Source organism: Mesoplodon mirus, assembly GCF_964341445.2.
Source record: "Mesoplodon mirus genome assembly, chromosome: 19".
In the NCBI taxonomy this organism is placed as follows: Eukaryota; Metazoa; Chordata; class Mammalia; order Artiodactyla; family Ziphiidae; genus Mesoplodon; species Mesoplodon mirus.
This window is the reverse complement of record NC_138995.1, coordinates 1114231-1130356: the sequence shown is the minus strand read 5'-3', so window position 1 is coordinate 1130356 and position 16126 is coordinate 1114231. Positions and strand designations below refer to the sequence as shown.

General features: G+C 66.0%; 1 protein-coding gene across 2 annotated transcripts in view; it reads right to left on the bottom strand.

Moving 5' to 3' along the window:
* Positions 1–16126, bottom strand: part of PIEZO1 (piezo type mechanosensitive ion channel component 1 (Er blood group)) — a 53427-nt gene that overhangs the window by 21056 nt on the left and 16245 nt on the right. For both annotated transcript variants that reach the window (XM_082608218.1, XM_082608217.1), the window contains exons 2-5: positions 7629–7724; positions 3090–3212; positions 2058–2100; positions 1809–1947 (exon numbers count right to left, since the gene is read on the bottom strand). In XM_082608218.1, the coding sequence (XP_082464344.1) occupies positions 1809–1947; positions 2058–2100; positions 3090–3212; positions 7629–7724 (401 nt within the window). The remainder of the gene's footprint in view (positions 1–1808; positions 1948–2057; positions 2101–3089; positions 3213–7628; positions 7725–16126) is intronic.

Here is a 16126-nt window from a genome sequence, read left to right as displayed (position 1 = left end):
TGAGTCTGTTTCCTGCCTGTCAAATGAGTGTGGGGCACGGGGCAGGCCCCAGGGAGGTGCCACTGAGCCGTGCCTGGAAGGAGGGGAGGGGACAGGGCAGAGGCCCAGCCCTGGGGTCAGAGCAGTACCCAGGGTCCCCCCATTATGTACCAGAACGGGGGGATGGGGGACAGCTGCTGGGAGGCGCTGCAGCCAGGCCCGAGCTCAACCCTGCCCACAGCCTGGCCCGGGCCCTGGGAAAGCTGCCGTGGAAAACGAGCATTTCTGGGAGAGGGAAGAACAGAGACAGCTGCTGGGGGCCCCCCGCGTGGTCCCGCCCCCCCACTACCACGTGGTCCAGCCCACCCGCATGGTCCCGCCCCCCCGCGTGGTCCAGCCCCGCCTCGGCCGGCCCCCAGGACACACCTCCCACCGCAGCCCCAATGACCCCCGCAGGGCAGGCACAGACCCACGTGTGCCAAGTCAGGACAGGAGCGTGTACACAGATCGTGTGCAGCCACCTGTGCCGCGGCCCTGCCAGGCGGCAGCATCCACACGGGGGCGCTGGGGCTGCTTCTGGCCTTGAACTCCGGGCACCTGTGATGGGCCCCCATGGCCCCCACGGCCTTGCTCTGAGGTCTGCCTACACCAGCCGCCCCGGGGCCAGAGTTCAGCCCCCAAGGGCCACCAGGACAGCCCTGTGCTCTGAGGGGTGATGGGCAGCGTGGACTGGGGGGCCGCCCCTCCCGCCCCCCCAGGCGTGGGGAACAAGCCAGCCCCTTCCTGGTGCAGCTGTTCCGGGAAGCCCCAGCTCTGCTAACGAGGAAACCAGAGGCCTCCCTGGCCCCTGCACCTGCCGGGGCCCACGCACCGGGGCGATGGAGGGGGACGGCCAAGTCAGGGGGCCACCCCGAGGGCAGGCAGCAGGGCGGTCCCAGCCCCACTTGACCCCCACAAGTGCCTGGAAAAGCCACTCTACCTCCAGGCCCCCGGGTGCCAGCCTTGCCCTGCAGGACTCGGGGGATGGGCAGGTCAGCTGCAGGCTGAGCCCCGCCTCGACCTGCGGTAGGAAGTCCCCTCCTCCCTGGGGACTGAGGCCCTCGTTTCCGCAAGCATCAGCTGCTGGACCAGTGGACACTGGGGCTAAGGGCGTGAGCCTGTGGCCCCCCAGGGCCTCCTGGGCAGGGACCCTGGATGGCCACAGACCTGGCCCAGCCCTGGAGGCCAGGCCCTATTGGACAGAGACTGAGGCCGAGTGTGAGGGGCCCAGACTGGGCTCGAGACCACAGCCCTCGTGCAGGGACAGGAGAGGACACGGAGGGTAGAGCCCAGGGGGACCCCGAGGACTCTGGCGGAGGGCCCTGCTTCAGGCCTCTGAGCCGACACAGCCCCTGCCTTGACACACACAGCCCACTGATGCCCCACTGCGGGCACGGCCGCTCGAACATCGTCTGTCCATCCGTCGGTCCGTCCATTCACCCATCGGTCCCTAGGTGCTCCCTGAGGGCTGGCGCAGACCAGCCTCCACGAGCGCTGACTCCCTACTGCCCTGCGGCCCCGAAGACCCTCTTCCAGGGGCAGCTCTAAAGGCGCAGGCGCTGCCTGGGGTTCCTGCCCATGCTAGGACCACGCGCTGCATTGCTAGCAACCCCCCACGGGGACATGCACTTGACCTCCTCCATTGCTGTGTCTCTCCATGATGGGCATATATGGACTTTTACAACTAAAACGTCCACATGAGTAGAAAGAAAGAGATAGAGAGGGAGGAACAAAGAGAAAGTACAACAGTCCTCAGACGGCCGGGACACAGGCGCCCCCCCGTCCCTCACCGGCTCCTGGGCGCGCAGGCTCCGCCGGGCCGTCCGCGTACGGCGCCTGCAGACGCCAAGGCACAGGGAGGAGGCCGCTAGGACACCCAGGTCGGGGGCCACCAGGCGGATGGTGCTGGGCACGTCCTTCAGGTCCAGCCTGTGGAGGGCGGGGAGAGCTCATGGCCGGCTCAGGAGGGCAGGGGCCAGCGGGGGGCACCCCGGGAGCTGGAGGCCCAGGAAATCCACGAGGGAGGCTGGGGGACTCACCTCGTGACCCCTATGTGTCGGGAGATGGTGTCCCAGGTGCTGCCTGCAGAGAGAGGCACGGGAGAACCGGGTCAGGCGGGCGGGTGCTGAGAAACCCCTTCCGTGTTGCCAGGAGGGCCTCGAGAGCCCCACAGCCACGGAACCCCTGGTGTCCGGGGGGGCTTGAGAATGCTGCCTTCACCGGAAGGGTAGCTGAGGCCCAGCCGGGGGAAGCTGGGCAGATCAAAACCCATTAGTCCTGTCTGGCAGAATGGGTTTCATGGCCCAGCTGGGCGCTGTGTGGCCCGGGAGGCTGGGCCGGGCTCTCGGACCCATTGGCCAAGGCTGGCTGCTCCTTGGGGGCCCGAGTGGGGAGGGCTGGTCTAAGAGCCGCCAGGACCAGAGGGCCCTCGAGGCACCTGACTTCTCTCCAGTTTCTAAACTGCAGGAGAGGCACGACCTTCACGGAATGAAAATGGGAAGTGGGTGGACACCCTGCCCGCCACAAGCCAGTAGGACGTGGAGGTGGGAGACCCCACTGGGCAGTGGGGATGGGAGCCCAGGGTTCCGTCGTCTGAACACTGGGGCGCTAGTGTCAGTGGAAGTGGGAGGGCTGGGCGCCGGCTGGGGATTCCATCCTCGGGGTGAAAGGGCACAGGACAGTGGGCGGGCAGCACACCAGGGCCCGCCCCCCGGCCAAGTCTCTCTGCCCCAGAGGGCTCAGGAGGAAGATGTGAGACGGAGGGGCCTGAGAAGACCAGGGCTGCCCGGACACAGTGCTCTGGGACCAGCACTGGGCCGGTGCTCAGCCCAGCCCCACGGCCACCTATTAGCGGGGCACTTAAGCTGGGCCATTTGGGCTGGACGTAAATCGTGGCCGGGCACTCAGAGGCGGCCCACATTAGGCAAGGCGGCCCCTGAGGCCAAGCTGACCTTTCCGAGGCGTGGGCAGCTCCCCCGCCCTCCCCGGGCTGTCCAGTCTCTCAGGAGGCCATCGGCTCCCCCAGGCCCGCTGCCCCCAGGCACCCCCGTCCCGGCCCTTCGGTGACTCACAGCTCGGCCCCAGAAGCTGGTCCAGGTGGGGCATGGTATGCAGGCATATCTGGAAGGTGAGGTGGGCTGCCAGGAAGAGGAGGCTGAAGCCCAGGAGGACTCTCAGGAGGCGGCCAGTGTGACCTGTAGGCAGAGACGCAGCAGTGAGGCCGGCAGCAGCCGGGCCTGGAGGGGGGGATGCGGAGGGAGCAGACCGGTCAAGGCCGCTCAGCCCTGGCTACCAGCCCTGAGCCAGGCTGTGTGCACCAGCCCGAGACACGCACCCAGCACGGACCCAGGGTCTTAAGGGGCTGTGAGCAGCGAGCTCACGCAGCACACCCCTCCTACACCATCCCACTGACTGCGCACCACAGCCCCGTGGTCCAGCACTGTCACGACCCCAACTTACAGACAGGGAAGTGGACACAGAGAGGTAAAGTGACTTGCCCACAGTCGCACAGCAAGGAACCAGCAGAGTACAGTACACCCATCCTGCCTGCGCTTGGTCCTGTCCCCTTCCTGGGGCGTGGGGCAGTGGGGCGGAGCCAGTGCAGGAAGGAAAAGCCCCCTCGGGCTGGGGGGCCACCTGCAGTTTTGCTCATGTATCCAGGAAACATCTGTGCTGCTGCTTGGCCCTGGCAGCGGGGTGCTGCTTCATGCCCGGTGCGGGCTGAAAGCATGCACCATCCAGCGAAGGCCCTGCCCAGCACTCAGCCACGCTGCTTGTCGAGGCTGGGATGCTCTCCTGCCCACAGAACAAAGCCTCAGGCTCCGAGAGGTGGCCGTACCCTGGGAATTCACACGATGAGCTGATGTATGGGAGGAGGAATGGATGGACAGATGGACGAAGGGATGAGGGGATGGATGGGGAACAAATGGGTGGAGGATAAATGGACGGGTGGGAGGATGGAAGGATGGAGAGACAGATGGGGGAAAGGATGGATAAATGGTGGATGAGAGGATGTATGATGGCGGACAGATGGGGGAATGGATGGGAGATGGATGGATGGGAGGAGGGATGGATGGATTACAGGACAGATACATGAATGAATGGGTGGATGGGAGGACGGGAGGATGTGTGGATTAGAGGATGGCTGGATGGAGAACGAGAGGATAGAGGGATGGCTGACAGCAGTGTTGGGTGAGGCCAAAGGGCAGCTCTGATTTCGGGGGGGGGGTCAAGCCAGTGTGGGGCTCCTGAACCGCCCAGGAGGGATAAAGGGGGTGGCAGGTGCCCACTAGAGTCTACCACAGTGGACTCCGAGGTTCGGCCCTGAGTGCCAGAAAGAGTGAGTATCGTTGGCGGGCGCACATGCGTGTGTGTACGTGTGTGTGTGTGTGTGTGTCAGGGGTGCGTACGGGCGCTAGACCACACCCTGCACCTGCTGGAAGTGCCTCCTGCCTCTCTCCTTGACCTGGGGTCACTCGTTCGGTCACGTGAGGCCTGCACAGCACAGGAGCGCCGCGGAAGGACGGGGCCTGCCTTCGTGGGCAGGCAACCCCACTTCTGCCGTGCAGGGCAGGGGTCACACGGAAGTCCCTCCTCCTGAAGGAGCTGGGGCTCCGCTCAGGGACTTGAGGCTCAGGCAGGAATGTGGAGAAGCAGGAAGTGGGGCTGGGAGGCTGTGGCTCCAGCAGCAGAAGAGAGGGAGGCTCGTGGCAGGTACAAGGAGCATCTGTCCGACCCAGAGCGGGCACCAGGGTTGAGCCCCAAACCTCCCTGACGCGGCTGCTCAGTCTGCAAACGCTCCAGGGCATCTCCGCCCTCAGCACTACCTGCCGCCACGAAGGCCGCGCTCCCACGACCCTGTTCTGGGGCAGCCCCAGCCCCTTGCGGGTGCGGCGCCCACCCGGGGCCCGGCTCTGGTGCTACGGTGAGCGGCTTGCAGACCTCGCCCTCCTGACGCGATCTGCGCAAGCGGCACTGAGGGAAGGGGCGTCCTCCGGTCGTCCGAGGCTCCGTCACACCGAGGACGGTGCAGAGATGGGGCAGGGAGGGACAGGGTCCCCACGGGGGGAAATCAGAGTTTGAGCACGAGGCCCTGACGGGGGGCAGCGGGGGGCCCATCTGCTCTGCCGACCGCGGGGCGTCATCTGCTCACAGGCAGGAGGGCGCAGGTCTGGGGAGGATGGCAGAGCCTCTCATCCCCTCACGCAGCAAAGACAGGGAGCCTCCCGGGGCACCGACTGCTCTGCGAGGTGAACCAGACCCGCCCACCAGGCCCACCAAGTCCAAACAGCACCTGACTTAAAGCAGAGCTGAGGGGCTCCAGGGGCAGGTGCACCCTCTCCCGCGAGCAGCCGCGGGGCTGGGTTTTGTTCTAAGACAGGGACAGGGCCTCCCCGAGTCCCTAAACATTAATCAGGTCGCCAGGAGCAGCTCTGCTGCACCCCTGCCCTGCCCTGCCCTGCGCGGGGCACGTGGCCCGTGGCCGCCGCCCCATTGCCCGGCAAAGTGATGGTCCTGACCCCTCTCCGCCCTGCACAGGGAGCCGGGGTCAGGCTGACGCCCCCACGGGGATGGGGCCAGGAATTGGCGCCCACGGGCACCCTGCGCAGCCTCAGACCTTCCACCTGCTGCCGGCGCCGAGGCCCAGCTACGGCACAGGCACGGGCAGGCCTCACATTTTCCTCTCTCCTGCCCGGAAAAACCCGGCAACCTCCCTGTCCCTGAAGGGCCTCTGGGGCTGGAGGGATGGACGGGTGGAGGTCAGGCGGGCAAGTCTTCCCAGCGCCCCTCCCTCTGCTCCCTGACCCTTCCCCACCCTGGACTCCTGCCCTGGCCGGGAGCCTGTGCTTCCCCCGCCGCCAATTAGAAGAAAGTGTTCCCAGTTGCTCGTGGGCAGGAAATATGGACGAACAAGCAGCTCTGAGCCGAGAGCCCGGGAACGGGGTCCACGGAGAGGAGAGGAAGGCCTGGATGCCAGACTCTGCCCAGCAGCCCTCCCCAGGGAGCTGGGAGTTGGGGGGCAGCCGGGCCAGCTGGCCGGGGAGGGGTCTGGCCTGGGGTCCCCCGTGGCTCCCTGCTCTGTACCCGTGCTGGGGCCCCTTCCCTGAATTCCACCCACACTCCAAGATCGGGGCTCCGTACGGGAGCCCCAAGTGGGGAGAGAGGCTGATGAGGGGGTTACCGCCAGATGCCCCAGGCCGGGGAGGGGTGACCTGCCACCCTGTAGAAGGCAGAATGACACTCCTTCAGGGAAATCCATGCCCAATCCTGGGGCCCTGGGAGTGCTTGCTGACACAGCAAAGGGGAACCAACGGTGCCAATCAGCTGGACTTCCAACAGGGAGCTGCTCCTGGTCCCCCTGGAAGGGGAGGTCCTAACTGGGGAGAGGGGGCAGGAGGGCAGAGTCAGAGTGACAGGGCGTGACTGTCACTGACTGGCCAGCGCCAGCCTGGACAGTGGAGGGAGAGGCCCCGAGCCAAGAAGCTGGAAAAGGTGAGGAAGCAGGTGCTCCCAGAGCCTCCAGGAGGGACCAGCCCTGCGACACCTGGGCTTTCGCCCCATGAGGCCCGGGCCAGACTCCAACCTCTGGACTGTGGGTGGGGACGTGTCGTGTGGCCGCTCAGTATGGGGTGGTCTCAGCAGCCACAGGCCAAACCCTTGGCCCGCCGGGCACGGGGGGTCACACCCCGACAACTTGCCCCCTGGGTGCCTCTCTTCACCCTCCAAAACCTAACGGCCTCCCTACCCACGGGGCACAGAGCAGTCCCCAGGCACCTGTCCTCACCGAGAAGCCGGGACGACAGCAGATCCAGAAGCACCCAGAGAGCAGCTGGTGGGAGTCCCAGCGCGAAGGGACCCCTCAGCCGTGCCCCCTTCCCGTGCCACCTGCCCACAGGCCTGCACCTCCCTTCACAGGGGACCGTGCTCTGCCCTCCTACGCAGGGATCCTCTCCATTCCAGCTCCTCTCGGACGAGCCCGCGCCGTGGGCACCACCGTCCACACCGTCCTGGGGGCCCAGGCGCCCTGATGGGCCTTCCCACCCGTCTGCCTGGTGGACACAGAGGCCGCCCTCCAAGAGCTCAGAACCAGGTAGAGACCGCCGTGCGCCCAGCTACCCTGTTACCCCGACGACGAGGTGGTCGGGGGGGAAGCCAAGGCCCCGCAGCACGCCGAGCGCACATGGATGGAGCCCGAGTCCACGGCGGGGCGGGGGAGCCGGCGTGGCACCTGGACTTAAGGTTGGCCGCAGCCACTCAGGGCAGATGGGCCGCAAGGACGGCGCTGGGACAGGGTGGGGATTGGGGGAGGGACCTGGTGAGAAGGCGGCCCAGCCCACGGCCAGGGGACGCCCCAGGGGCATCCTGCATCATGGCCCCTGTGGCATGAGGTCAGAAAAGAGATTCTGAAACCAGCCAAGGGTCCACCATGAAAAATGAAACTCACGACCACCCACCATCCTTCCCTGGTGGCTCTTCAACCGCAGAGAAAGTCCATCCCTGCCCGGTTCTGCTGGGGCCCCAACGCTTCCCCACCCCCCAGGCACCTGGACAAAGAGCTCCGAGACCCCGAGTCACCCCGCCACCCCCAGCACAGCCCTGCCCGCCCCTACCTTGGATGCTGTGCCGGGAGGGGCCCGGGAACCAGGGCAGCAGCAGCAGGAACAGCAGGTAGACCAGCGAGAGCGCGTTGATGCGGAAGAGGCAGGCTGCGGGGGAAACAGGACGCGGTCAGCCGGCTGCTGGGGGGTGGGGGCAACCAGCCCCGCGCCCCCCGACCATCGCCCCCTGAGCCTCTCTGCCGTGGGTGCTGTGTGTGTCACCCCTGCGAGGCTGCCACCTCCCTGCGTGGGCGAGCGGCCTCGCTCAATGCGTGACGTGTCACCGTTACCGGGAGCACCGTGCCTGACTTACGACGGCTCTGCTGTCCGCTGACAAGCGTGGCCGTCGTGTCTGCATGTGTCTCAGGCACCCGCCCCGCGGAGCCCCCGCCACGGGGCCAGCCCTGAGATCACGACATTCTCCCGACTTGCTTTCTCTCCTTTGTAAGATGTTATGTTTTCAGTCAACACAGAGCACGGCTGATTTTGGGGTCCAGCTCTCTTAGCCTCCTCCCCCCACCTCTGCCTCCCAGACAGCCGGGTGCGCCCACTCGGGCCACGGCCGGGCCCCCAGCACGTCGCCCGGGGCACGAGTCCCGCACGTGTCTGCAGCCGCTCCGCCTCTCCCCTCACTGACTCGAGGGCGCCCCCCGTGTCTCACGGTGCTGACCCCACCCTGAAGAAGTGCAGTGGGTGCCGGGACCTCACCCGCACCCAGGAAGTGAGGGGGTCTGGGGATGCCAGGGAGGTGCCGTGTGTCCCGACTCGGGTCTCGTCACTGAGCGAGCGGGCCACTCAGCCTTTCCCGGGGGCCTGAGAAGGGGCTGGGCCAGGAAAGCCCCGCTCGCTGCCCAGAGGGGACCAGCGTCGCGTGGGCAGCCCTGGCGAGGTCCCCAGGCTGGAGCCGCCTCTGGCCACTCTGCTCTTCAATCACCACGGCCAGCAAGCAGGCCCGGGTGACCCAGCCCTGCCCGCCCAGGCCCAGGACACAGCAGTCGGCTGGGGGTGCCAGTGTCCACCATGGATCCAACCCCCGGCCCCCGCGGACGGCCCAGCCTCACGGCCCAGTCATCGTGATTGAGCAGAGCTGCACGGCGAAGAAGCCCACCCCAGATCGGGTCTCCAAGAGGGGGTCGCTATCCCACCTCCGCTCTCTGCCCCTCAGACCCCCAGGTGTGGCCCGTGAGCCCGGCAATGGCTGGACCGCCACTTCGCAGCCGTCTGGACGGCCTGGGCCAGAACAAGCCGACCTGAACCCGGCCACGGACTCAGCTATACGGACAATCTCCGCGGAGCAGGTGGCAGGGCCAGGTGGGGTGTTCAGCCCCTGCCCACTGTCTCCTTAAGCCCCCCATCACCCCAGCAATGAGGAAGCCCCGGGGCACTACACGGCCAGTGCCGCGGTCCCGAGCTCTGGTCAGGCTGCCTTCCTTTCCGGACGCTGTCGCGCCCTCCCGCTCCCCGGAGCACCCCTGACGCCAAGCAGCCTCCTTCCACCACGTACCCCTGCCGCAGCCAACAGCTCAACTCAAAACCTAAAGCTTTTCCACAAATGTATGTTTTCGTAAAAACACACACAAAAATCTATCTGATCTGGCCCAAGAGGCAGGAGGGAAACACATTTATGGCAAAGGCTTGTAAAGTTCCTGTCTGTCTCCCAGAGCTGCACTTCTCAGCCTGCTGGGTTCTGTCCCTCTCCTTCCACAGTGCCAGCCAGGTGGTACCCACCCACCCAGCCATCCAGGTAACTTTCTCCTGAGGGCACGTGCTGCAGTTCTCTGCCCCTGAGGTACTCATGTTCTGACCCACCCGGGACACCAGAGCTGAACAAGCACACGCGCCCCGGCCATGGGGTGCACTAGCCCGGGACGGGGAGGCAAGCGCGGTGCAGGTCCTGGGGAAACTCCCGGAGGCCTGGCTGTGACGCCGACGCTGACCCAGGATGGGGAGACGGAGCTGGTGCTTCCCAGATGAGGGTTTCAGTCCGGGAAGATGCCAAGTTCCAGAGGTGGCGGTGACGGCTGCACCATACCGAGAGTGTACTTAATGCCACTGAACCACACACTTAAAAATGGTTAAGGAACTTCCCTGGCGCTTCCACTGCAGGGGCCACAGGCTCGATATCTGGTCGGGGAGCTAAGATCCCGCGTGCTGCGTGGCGTGGTCCCCAAAGTTAATGATGATAAATAAATAAAATGGTTAAGATGGTAAATTTTATCTTATGTGTGTTTTACCAAAATAAAAGAACACACAGCCCCAGAAATCAGTGAAGGATCTCAGAGACCAGAACTGGAGGGGCAGGGGCCAGCCAGAGCCCGGTAGGCTGCAGCCAGTGGAGCCGGGCCTCCGTCCCCTCCCCAGCCCCAGGCCAAGCAGGAGGAAAAGAATCTAGAAGCTCCAACTGCCAAAAGCAGGAAATCAGGGATGAAGAGTCAGAGGGGGCAGGGTCGGGGGAGCGCGTGGGACGACAGTGCTGCCAGGCACTGCCCCACCCTGGGAGGGTCGCCGGGCGCCAGAGCCCACACAGGGCCTGCCCTGGAGGGGCGACAACGGCCCCTCAGAGTCATTCATTCATTAGACACAGAGGGCAGAGACTGCGGATGAGCGCGGCCTGGGACGCGAGCATCTCCACCAACACAGATGAGGAAACAGAGGCCATGGGGTGTCTGGGAGCGCCGCCCTCCAGAGACTGGCCGCCAGATGGTCCCCCTGCCGGAAAGCTGGCACCGGCAGGCAGGTGGCGCCAGACAGCCCTGGACGCTGACCCAGGGGACATGAGCCAGGACAGCTGGGCCCGCTGGCCTCCAGCCCCAGCAGGGTCACCCCGGGCCAGGATGAGAGATGGGGCTGGGGTCACATTCCCAGCCCACCTCCCCTCCCTGTTATCAGGGCCTGGGGACAGGGTAAGAGGCCAGCAGAGCAAGAGTGGCCCGGGGCCAGCACGGGAGCAGGCAGCAGAGGCAAACAGGACTCAAAATGGGGAGCTGACGCGACTCTCAACTTCTCCCCGGTTCAGAGGGGGAATCAGGTTCCCACAGGAGAAGGGCTTTCGTGCTGGGAGAGTGCGGACTTGGGTCCAGACTCCTGGCTGCACACCTAGCCCTCGGGGCCGGTGGTCTAAGTGCCATGAAGGTGGCCTCACTGTGACTCTGCATGACAAGGAGGCTCAGGGCATCTGAGCAGGCCGCCTGGAGGAGGTGGCATTGCTTTTGGCCTTGAGGGTCGGCTAAGACTCAGGGAAGGCCAGGGGAGGTTTGGGGCAGCCCCAGGCTCCAGCAGAGAAGGAGGACACTCAGGTGAAGAGGCGGTGGGGACGTCCTGAGAAGGGGGACAGGCCTGCTCTGCCCAGGCAGCTCCCACCTCCCCACCAGAGCTGCCGGTGGCTGGTGACCTCATGGGGGAAATATGCCTTTTCCTGAGCCAGGAACAATAGGACGGGGTGAGGGCAGAGGGAAAGCCAGCAGGGCTGCCTGCTGGGCAGGAAAGGCTCCCCCCACCCCTCCCGGCACGGTTAACCCTTCAGAGACCCTCACCCAGCACATCAGAGCCTGGTCCTGCAGATGGGGAAAGTGACCCCTGGTCTCAGCTGGTGCCCAGCCAGGAAGGGAGGGCAGGGAGGCCGGCGTGGAGGTCACAAACACCCGGGACGTTCCACACAGAGCTGGACACCACGGCCCGGCCTGCAGGGAGATGGGGGCCTGTGGGGAGGGGGGCGGCAAGACGTCGAAGACCCCAGGTCCATCCGCGGTGCCATGACGTCACCCCAAGGCTGACCTGCACCCCGGGTGGAAGAAGAGGACACGAGGCCCGTCCTCCCGAGGGAGCTTGAGGAGGCCGCCCGCCCCGAGCCTCAGTTTCCCCACCTGTGAAGTGGGGGAAGGCGTGCAGCGTGAAGGGACCCCCGGGCTCCTCACCTCGACCCTCCGAGGGGTGTTCTAGCCCCATGCGGGGAAGCCCCGGGACACACAGGACGCCAGCCTGAGCACCACACCATCGGCCAGTGGGACCCCCAGGCCAGCGTGGGCGGGTGACCCCAGAGGCTTGCAGGGGCCGCACGAGAAGGCTCAGAGGTCATGCCAGGCCTGCGTCAGCATCAGAGCTGAAAGGACAGTGGGCCTGGGAGAGACCCAGGGAGAGGCCAGGACTGGGGGGGATGCACCACGGCCGCCATGACTGCCCAGCACCCGTGAGGGGCACTCCTGTCGCCTGTACTTTGCAGATGAGGAAACTGAGAGAGGGGGCTGACACCCCCCAGAAATGGTGTGGGTCTAGGTGGCCCAGAGAGCAGAAGTGGGTGGGTGAGGGTCAGCCCCAGGCGCTGCCGAACCAGCCCTACAGGACAGCCTGCAGGGGACAGATGCAGCAGGGGGCGCTGGTCCAGGACTAGCAGGTCTGCAGGGTCAGCTGTGGGAAACCAGGGCCCGGGCGGAGCTGCCCGCCCTCCCACCAGGCTGGGGGACAGCCAGGCCCCTTCCAGGGCGGCCAAGGCCACGGCACATGGAAAAACGGGGTGGAGGATGGCAGGGCACGGGGCCCAGAGTCCAGGGGCTACTGCAGCTCACCGGCCCCCTCCTCCTCTTCTTGCTGGGCCCTGGCTCGGGGTCACGGGGAGGAGGGCAGTGGGCTGAGTGCTTGGGAAAAGCTTCTGGAAGGAGGTGGCTCAGTGGCAAAGAGCCCGGGCCAGGGGCCACGGAACTCACCCCAGCCTCCGTCTCCCCACCTGTGAAACGGCTGGAGGCCCAGCCCTGCAGGAGACGCGGGCCTCTCTGGGCCTCAGTTTCCCCAGCTGTTGGGTGGGAGAGGTCATAACCACTCCCGCTCAGGGGACTGCTGCCATGGAAACGGTGCCCGGCAGGTAGCAGAGAGAACTCACCAACCTCCAAGGCCCTGCTGGAGGACACAAGTCACGGCCGGCCACGCCCATTGCCACTCCTCTTGTGTAAAAGTTAAATGAGGGACGTCCCTGGTGGAAGGTGGTTAAGAATCCGCCTGCCAATGCAGGGGACACGGGTTCGAGCCCTGGTCCGGGAAGATCACACATGCCGTGGAGCAACTAAGCCCGTGCGCCACAACCACTGAGCCTGCACGTCTAGAGCCCGTGCTCCGCAACAAGAGAAGCCACTGCAATGAGAAGCCTGTGGACCACAACGAAGAGTAGCCCCCGCTCGCTGCAACTAGAGAAAGCCTGTGCGCAGCAACCAAGACCCAATGCAGCCAAAAATAAATAAGTAAAATAAATAAATTTATTAAAAAAAAAACACTTAAGTGAGCACACACACGCAAGTGTGAATGTCAAAAACGCCCGAAAGAGCCACACTAAGCAAAGCCAGTGTTTACCTGTGTGCGAGGGGGCTCGGCCCTACCTGGGAGGCTTCCTTCTTCACAGGGAGAAGGTTCTCACGTGTAACTGGGGTTGTGTATGGTGAACTGACCGAGAGGGGAAGACTAGGGGGAACACACCGCAGGGCATTCGGGTCACCAGGACCAGGGTTCCCTTCCACAGGCCGGGCAGGAGGCTGGGAGAACATGAGGCATCTGAGTCCCCAGGCCCCGGGGCAGCGGCAGGGTTAGACTCGGGCTCTCCTGACCCGCCCACGGGCACCCTCGGGCCTGCTTCTCCGCCAGCTAGGTGAAGCTCCTCTGGGCTGGGCCAGGCGGAACCCGGAGGCTCAGAGACCCCAGGGGAAGGCTGCCAGGCCAGGGCAGCTGCCAGGGCGGGGGTCCTGTGCAAGCCTGGCTGCCCCCCACGCCCCCAGCCCGCTGCATCTCCAGCCAGCTCGTTCCCTCTGCTTTATTTGGCTCAGAGGAGAAACCCATCAACACTTCCCTGCTGGCTTCTGCCAGGGGCGGGAGACGGAGGAAGCGGACAGACGTGGCAGCGGGAGCGCCCAGCGCCACCAGCCGCCCCCTGCCGTCCGCACAGGCAGCCGGGCCTCGCGGCTCCCACGGCAGCACCCACAGCACGCGGTGGCCACACCTGCCACAGCCCCGCCCTCCAGGCCCAGACCCAGAGGAGACCAAGGGCTAGATCAGACCCAGCTCTCTGGAAGGGGAAGGCCGGGGAAGTCAGCCGACGGTCCACCCCACGCGCCCCCTACCCTCGGGACAAGAGCTGTGGCTGGGGCCAGCACGGGCAGCGGGGCTGGCACCTCAGGGCCCCTCGGAGAGCCCACGGAAGGCTGGGGGAGGGGGCGCTAAGGGGCCCCGCCACCCAGACCCGCCTGAGGCTGAGACGGCAGCCCCTTCAGCTGCGTTCCCTCCACTGACCGCCACCTGCCCCTCACGGTCCGTGCGGCACGTGCCCGCCCGAGACCCCGTCCCGCCCGGCCAGCTGAGGGCTGCACGCGGCCATTCGGGGCTCCCTGCACGGGCGGTCTCGGGTGGGACCACGCCGCGGGGCAGGGGGGCAGCCGGCTCCGGGTGCCACAGGAAGGCCAGGCCTGCACAGCCCGAGGGCCTCCGCGACCTTCAGAGGAATCCCCTTCCTCCCACAGGAGATCGGAGGCCACAGACACGGACGCAGGCTCGTGGGGACGGGGCTGGGCAGGACGGAGCAAGGGATCGGGGTGGCCACGGGACACTGTGTCACCTACGTGGAGCCCCGCCCTCAGCCTGGGGCGCCCAGGTGCAGGCAGAGGGTTTACCTGCCACTGCGTCCAGGTTTAGCGAATACGGTGTCCAGGACACCCGGCTGCATGACTCCCTGACTGCACAGGGCAGGCGCAGGCGGCTGGTCCCCTCCCTGCAGCACAGGCGCCGGGAAGCATGGCGACTGCCCAGGGCCACGGGGGCCTGGTGGCCGCCGTGGACCAAACACAGGGGAAGGGGCTGAACCACGTCTCGGGGGGGTCCCGACAGCACCAGCATTGCCCAAGACGTGCCACACGGGCCAGGCTGGTACCACTGCGGCCGTCAGACCGGGATGGGTGGGGGTGGAGGATGGCACCCTGAGGTGACCGGCAGGTGAAGCAGGTGGGACGTGAAGACCTGAGCCTGAGCTTTCAACCAGCACTGCCCAGGCCCGGAGGGCCGGGCGGCCAGGCCGGGGTGGGGGGCTGAGGAGAGAGCCTCTCTGGAGGTCAGGCGTGGGCCTCAAGGGCCGTTCACAGGCCTCCTGACTCAAAGGGGAGCCACCTCCCAGGCCCCACTGCAGCCCCTCCTCTGCCAGGGAGACGCGGGGGAGGCCCTTCGGTGCCTCTCCCCTCGAGGCTGCTCAGACCCCGTCCCCCAGGGCTCGGCCTCCCCTGAGGGCCCTCAGCACTGCCAGGGACCGGCCAGTTCCCTCAGGCCCACAGGGCTTCCCTGGGAACCAGCGCCCTCCCGGCCCTGTGTCTGGAGCTGCTGGTATTTGCTGTGGTCTCTGCCCCCCCTGGAGGGTCACCTCGCCCTCCACAGTGGAGAGGCTGGATTCCAGGCCAAGGGTGGAGCCCACATTCCACAGAGAGGATGAGAGACCGCCCCCCACGCCCAGCCTCCCAGAACAGGAGGAGGCCTCACTCTTCTTTATAAATTTATTTATTTTTGGCTGCACTGGGTCTTTGTTGTGGTGTGTGGGTTTCTCATTGCCATGGCTTCTCTTGCGGCAGAGCACGGGCTCTACGCACGTGGGCTCAGTAGTTGTGGCTCGCGCGCTCTAGAGCACAGGCTCAGTAGTTGTGGCACACGGGCTTAGTTGCTCCGCAGCATGTGGGATCTTCCTGGACCAGGGCTGGAACCTGTGTCCCCTGCGTTGGCAGGCGGAATCTTAACCACTGCGCCACCAGGGAAGCCCCAGGAGGGCTCACTCTTATCTGCAGTCTCTGCAGGCTGACAGGTAAGGGGACAGCGTGCTGACACGCCCCTCCCCATCTCTGGCCCAGATGTGGTTTGACAACGTGCTCCCTCCCCAGGCCACCTAGAGCTCAGGGCCTGGCTGAGACGGGGGCCAAACCTGGGGATGCACGGAGGGCCACAGTGAGCAGGTGACAGCCAGCCCATGTCCCCAAGGTCAGTGCCCAGCATGGGGAGCCCTCCTGCCACACGGGGGGAGCCTGGCACCCTTGGCCTCTCCACATGGGTCAGCCCTGTGCAGGGCCCCCGCCCTCCCGGACCCCTGCCTCCACGACGTCCCAGGGACAGGCAGGACCCCCTCCAGCCTCCAGGAAAGAGGCTCCCAGCTGAGCCGCACCCCCAGAACATGAGGAACAGACCCCACTGCACCCCCGTGAGCACCCACGCTCGACCCTGGGCTCTGTGCCAGCGAGGGGCTCCTGCTGGCCATCTGTCAGACGGGGAAACTGAGGCACAAAGGGTCCAGCCGGGGTGCCCGTGAGGACATGAGGCCCTCCAGAGCCCTGCTGTCCTCGCGGAGACCGAGCCCTGACTGGCTCCTCGGCACACCAGCCCCACGCAGCCGGGTTCCACCTGCTCTTTCCCGGACCCCCGTCCCCCAGCTCCCCGGGGAAAGACAAGTGGCCCCCGACAACCAGAGTGTCCACGTGCCCTGCAACAGGCTGCCCATCTGGGGGGCG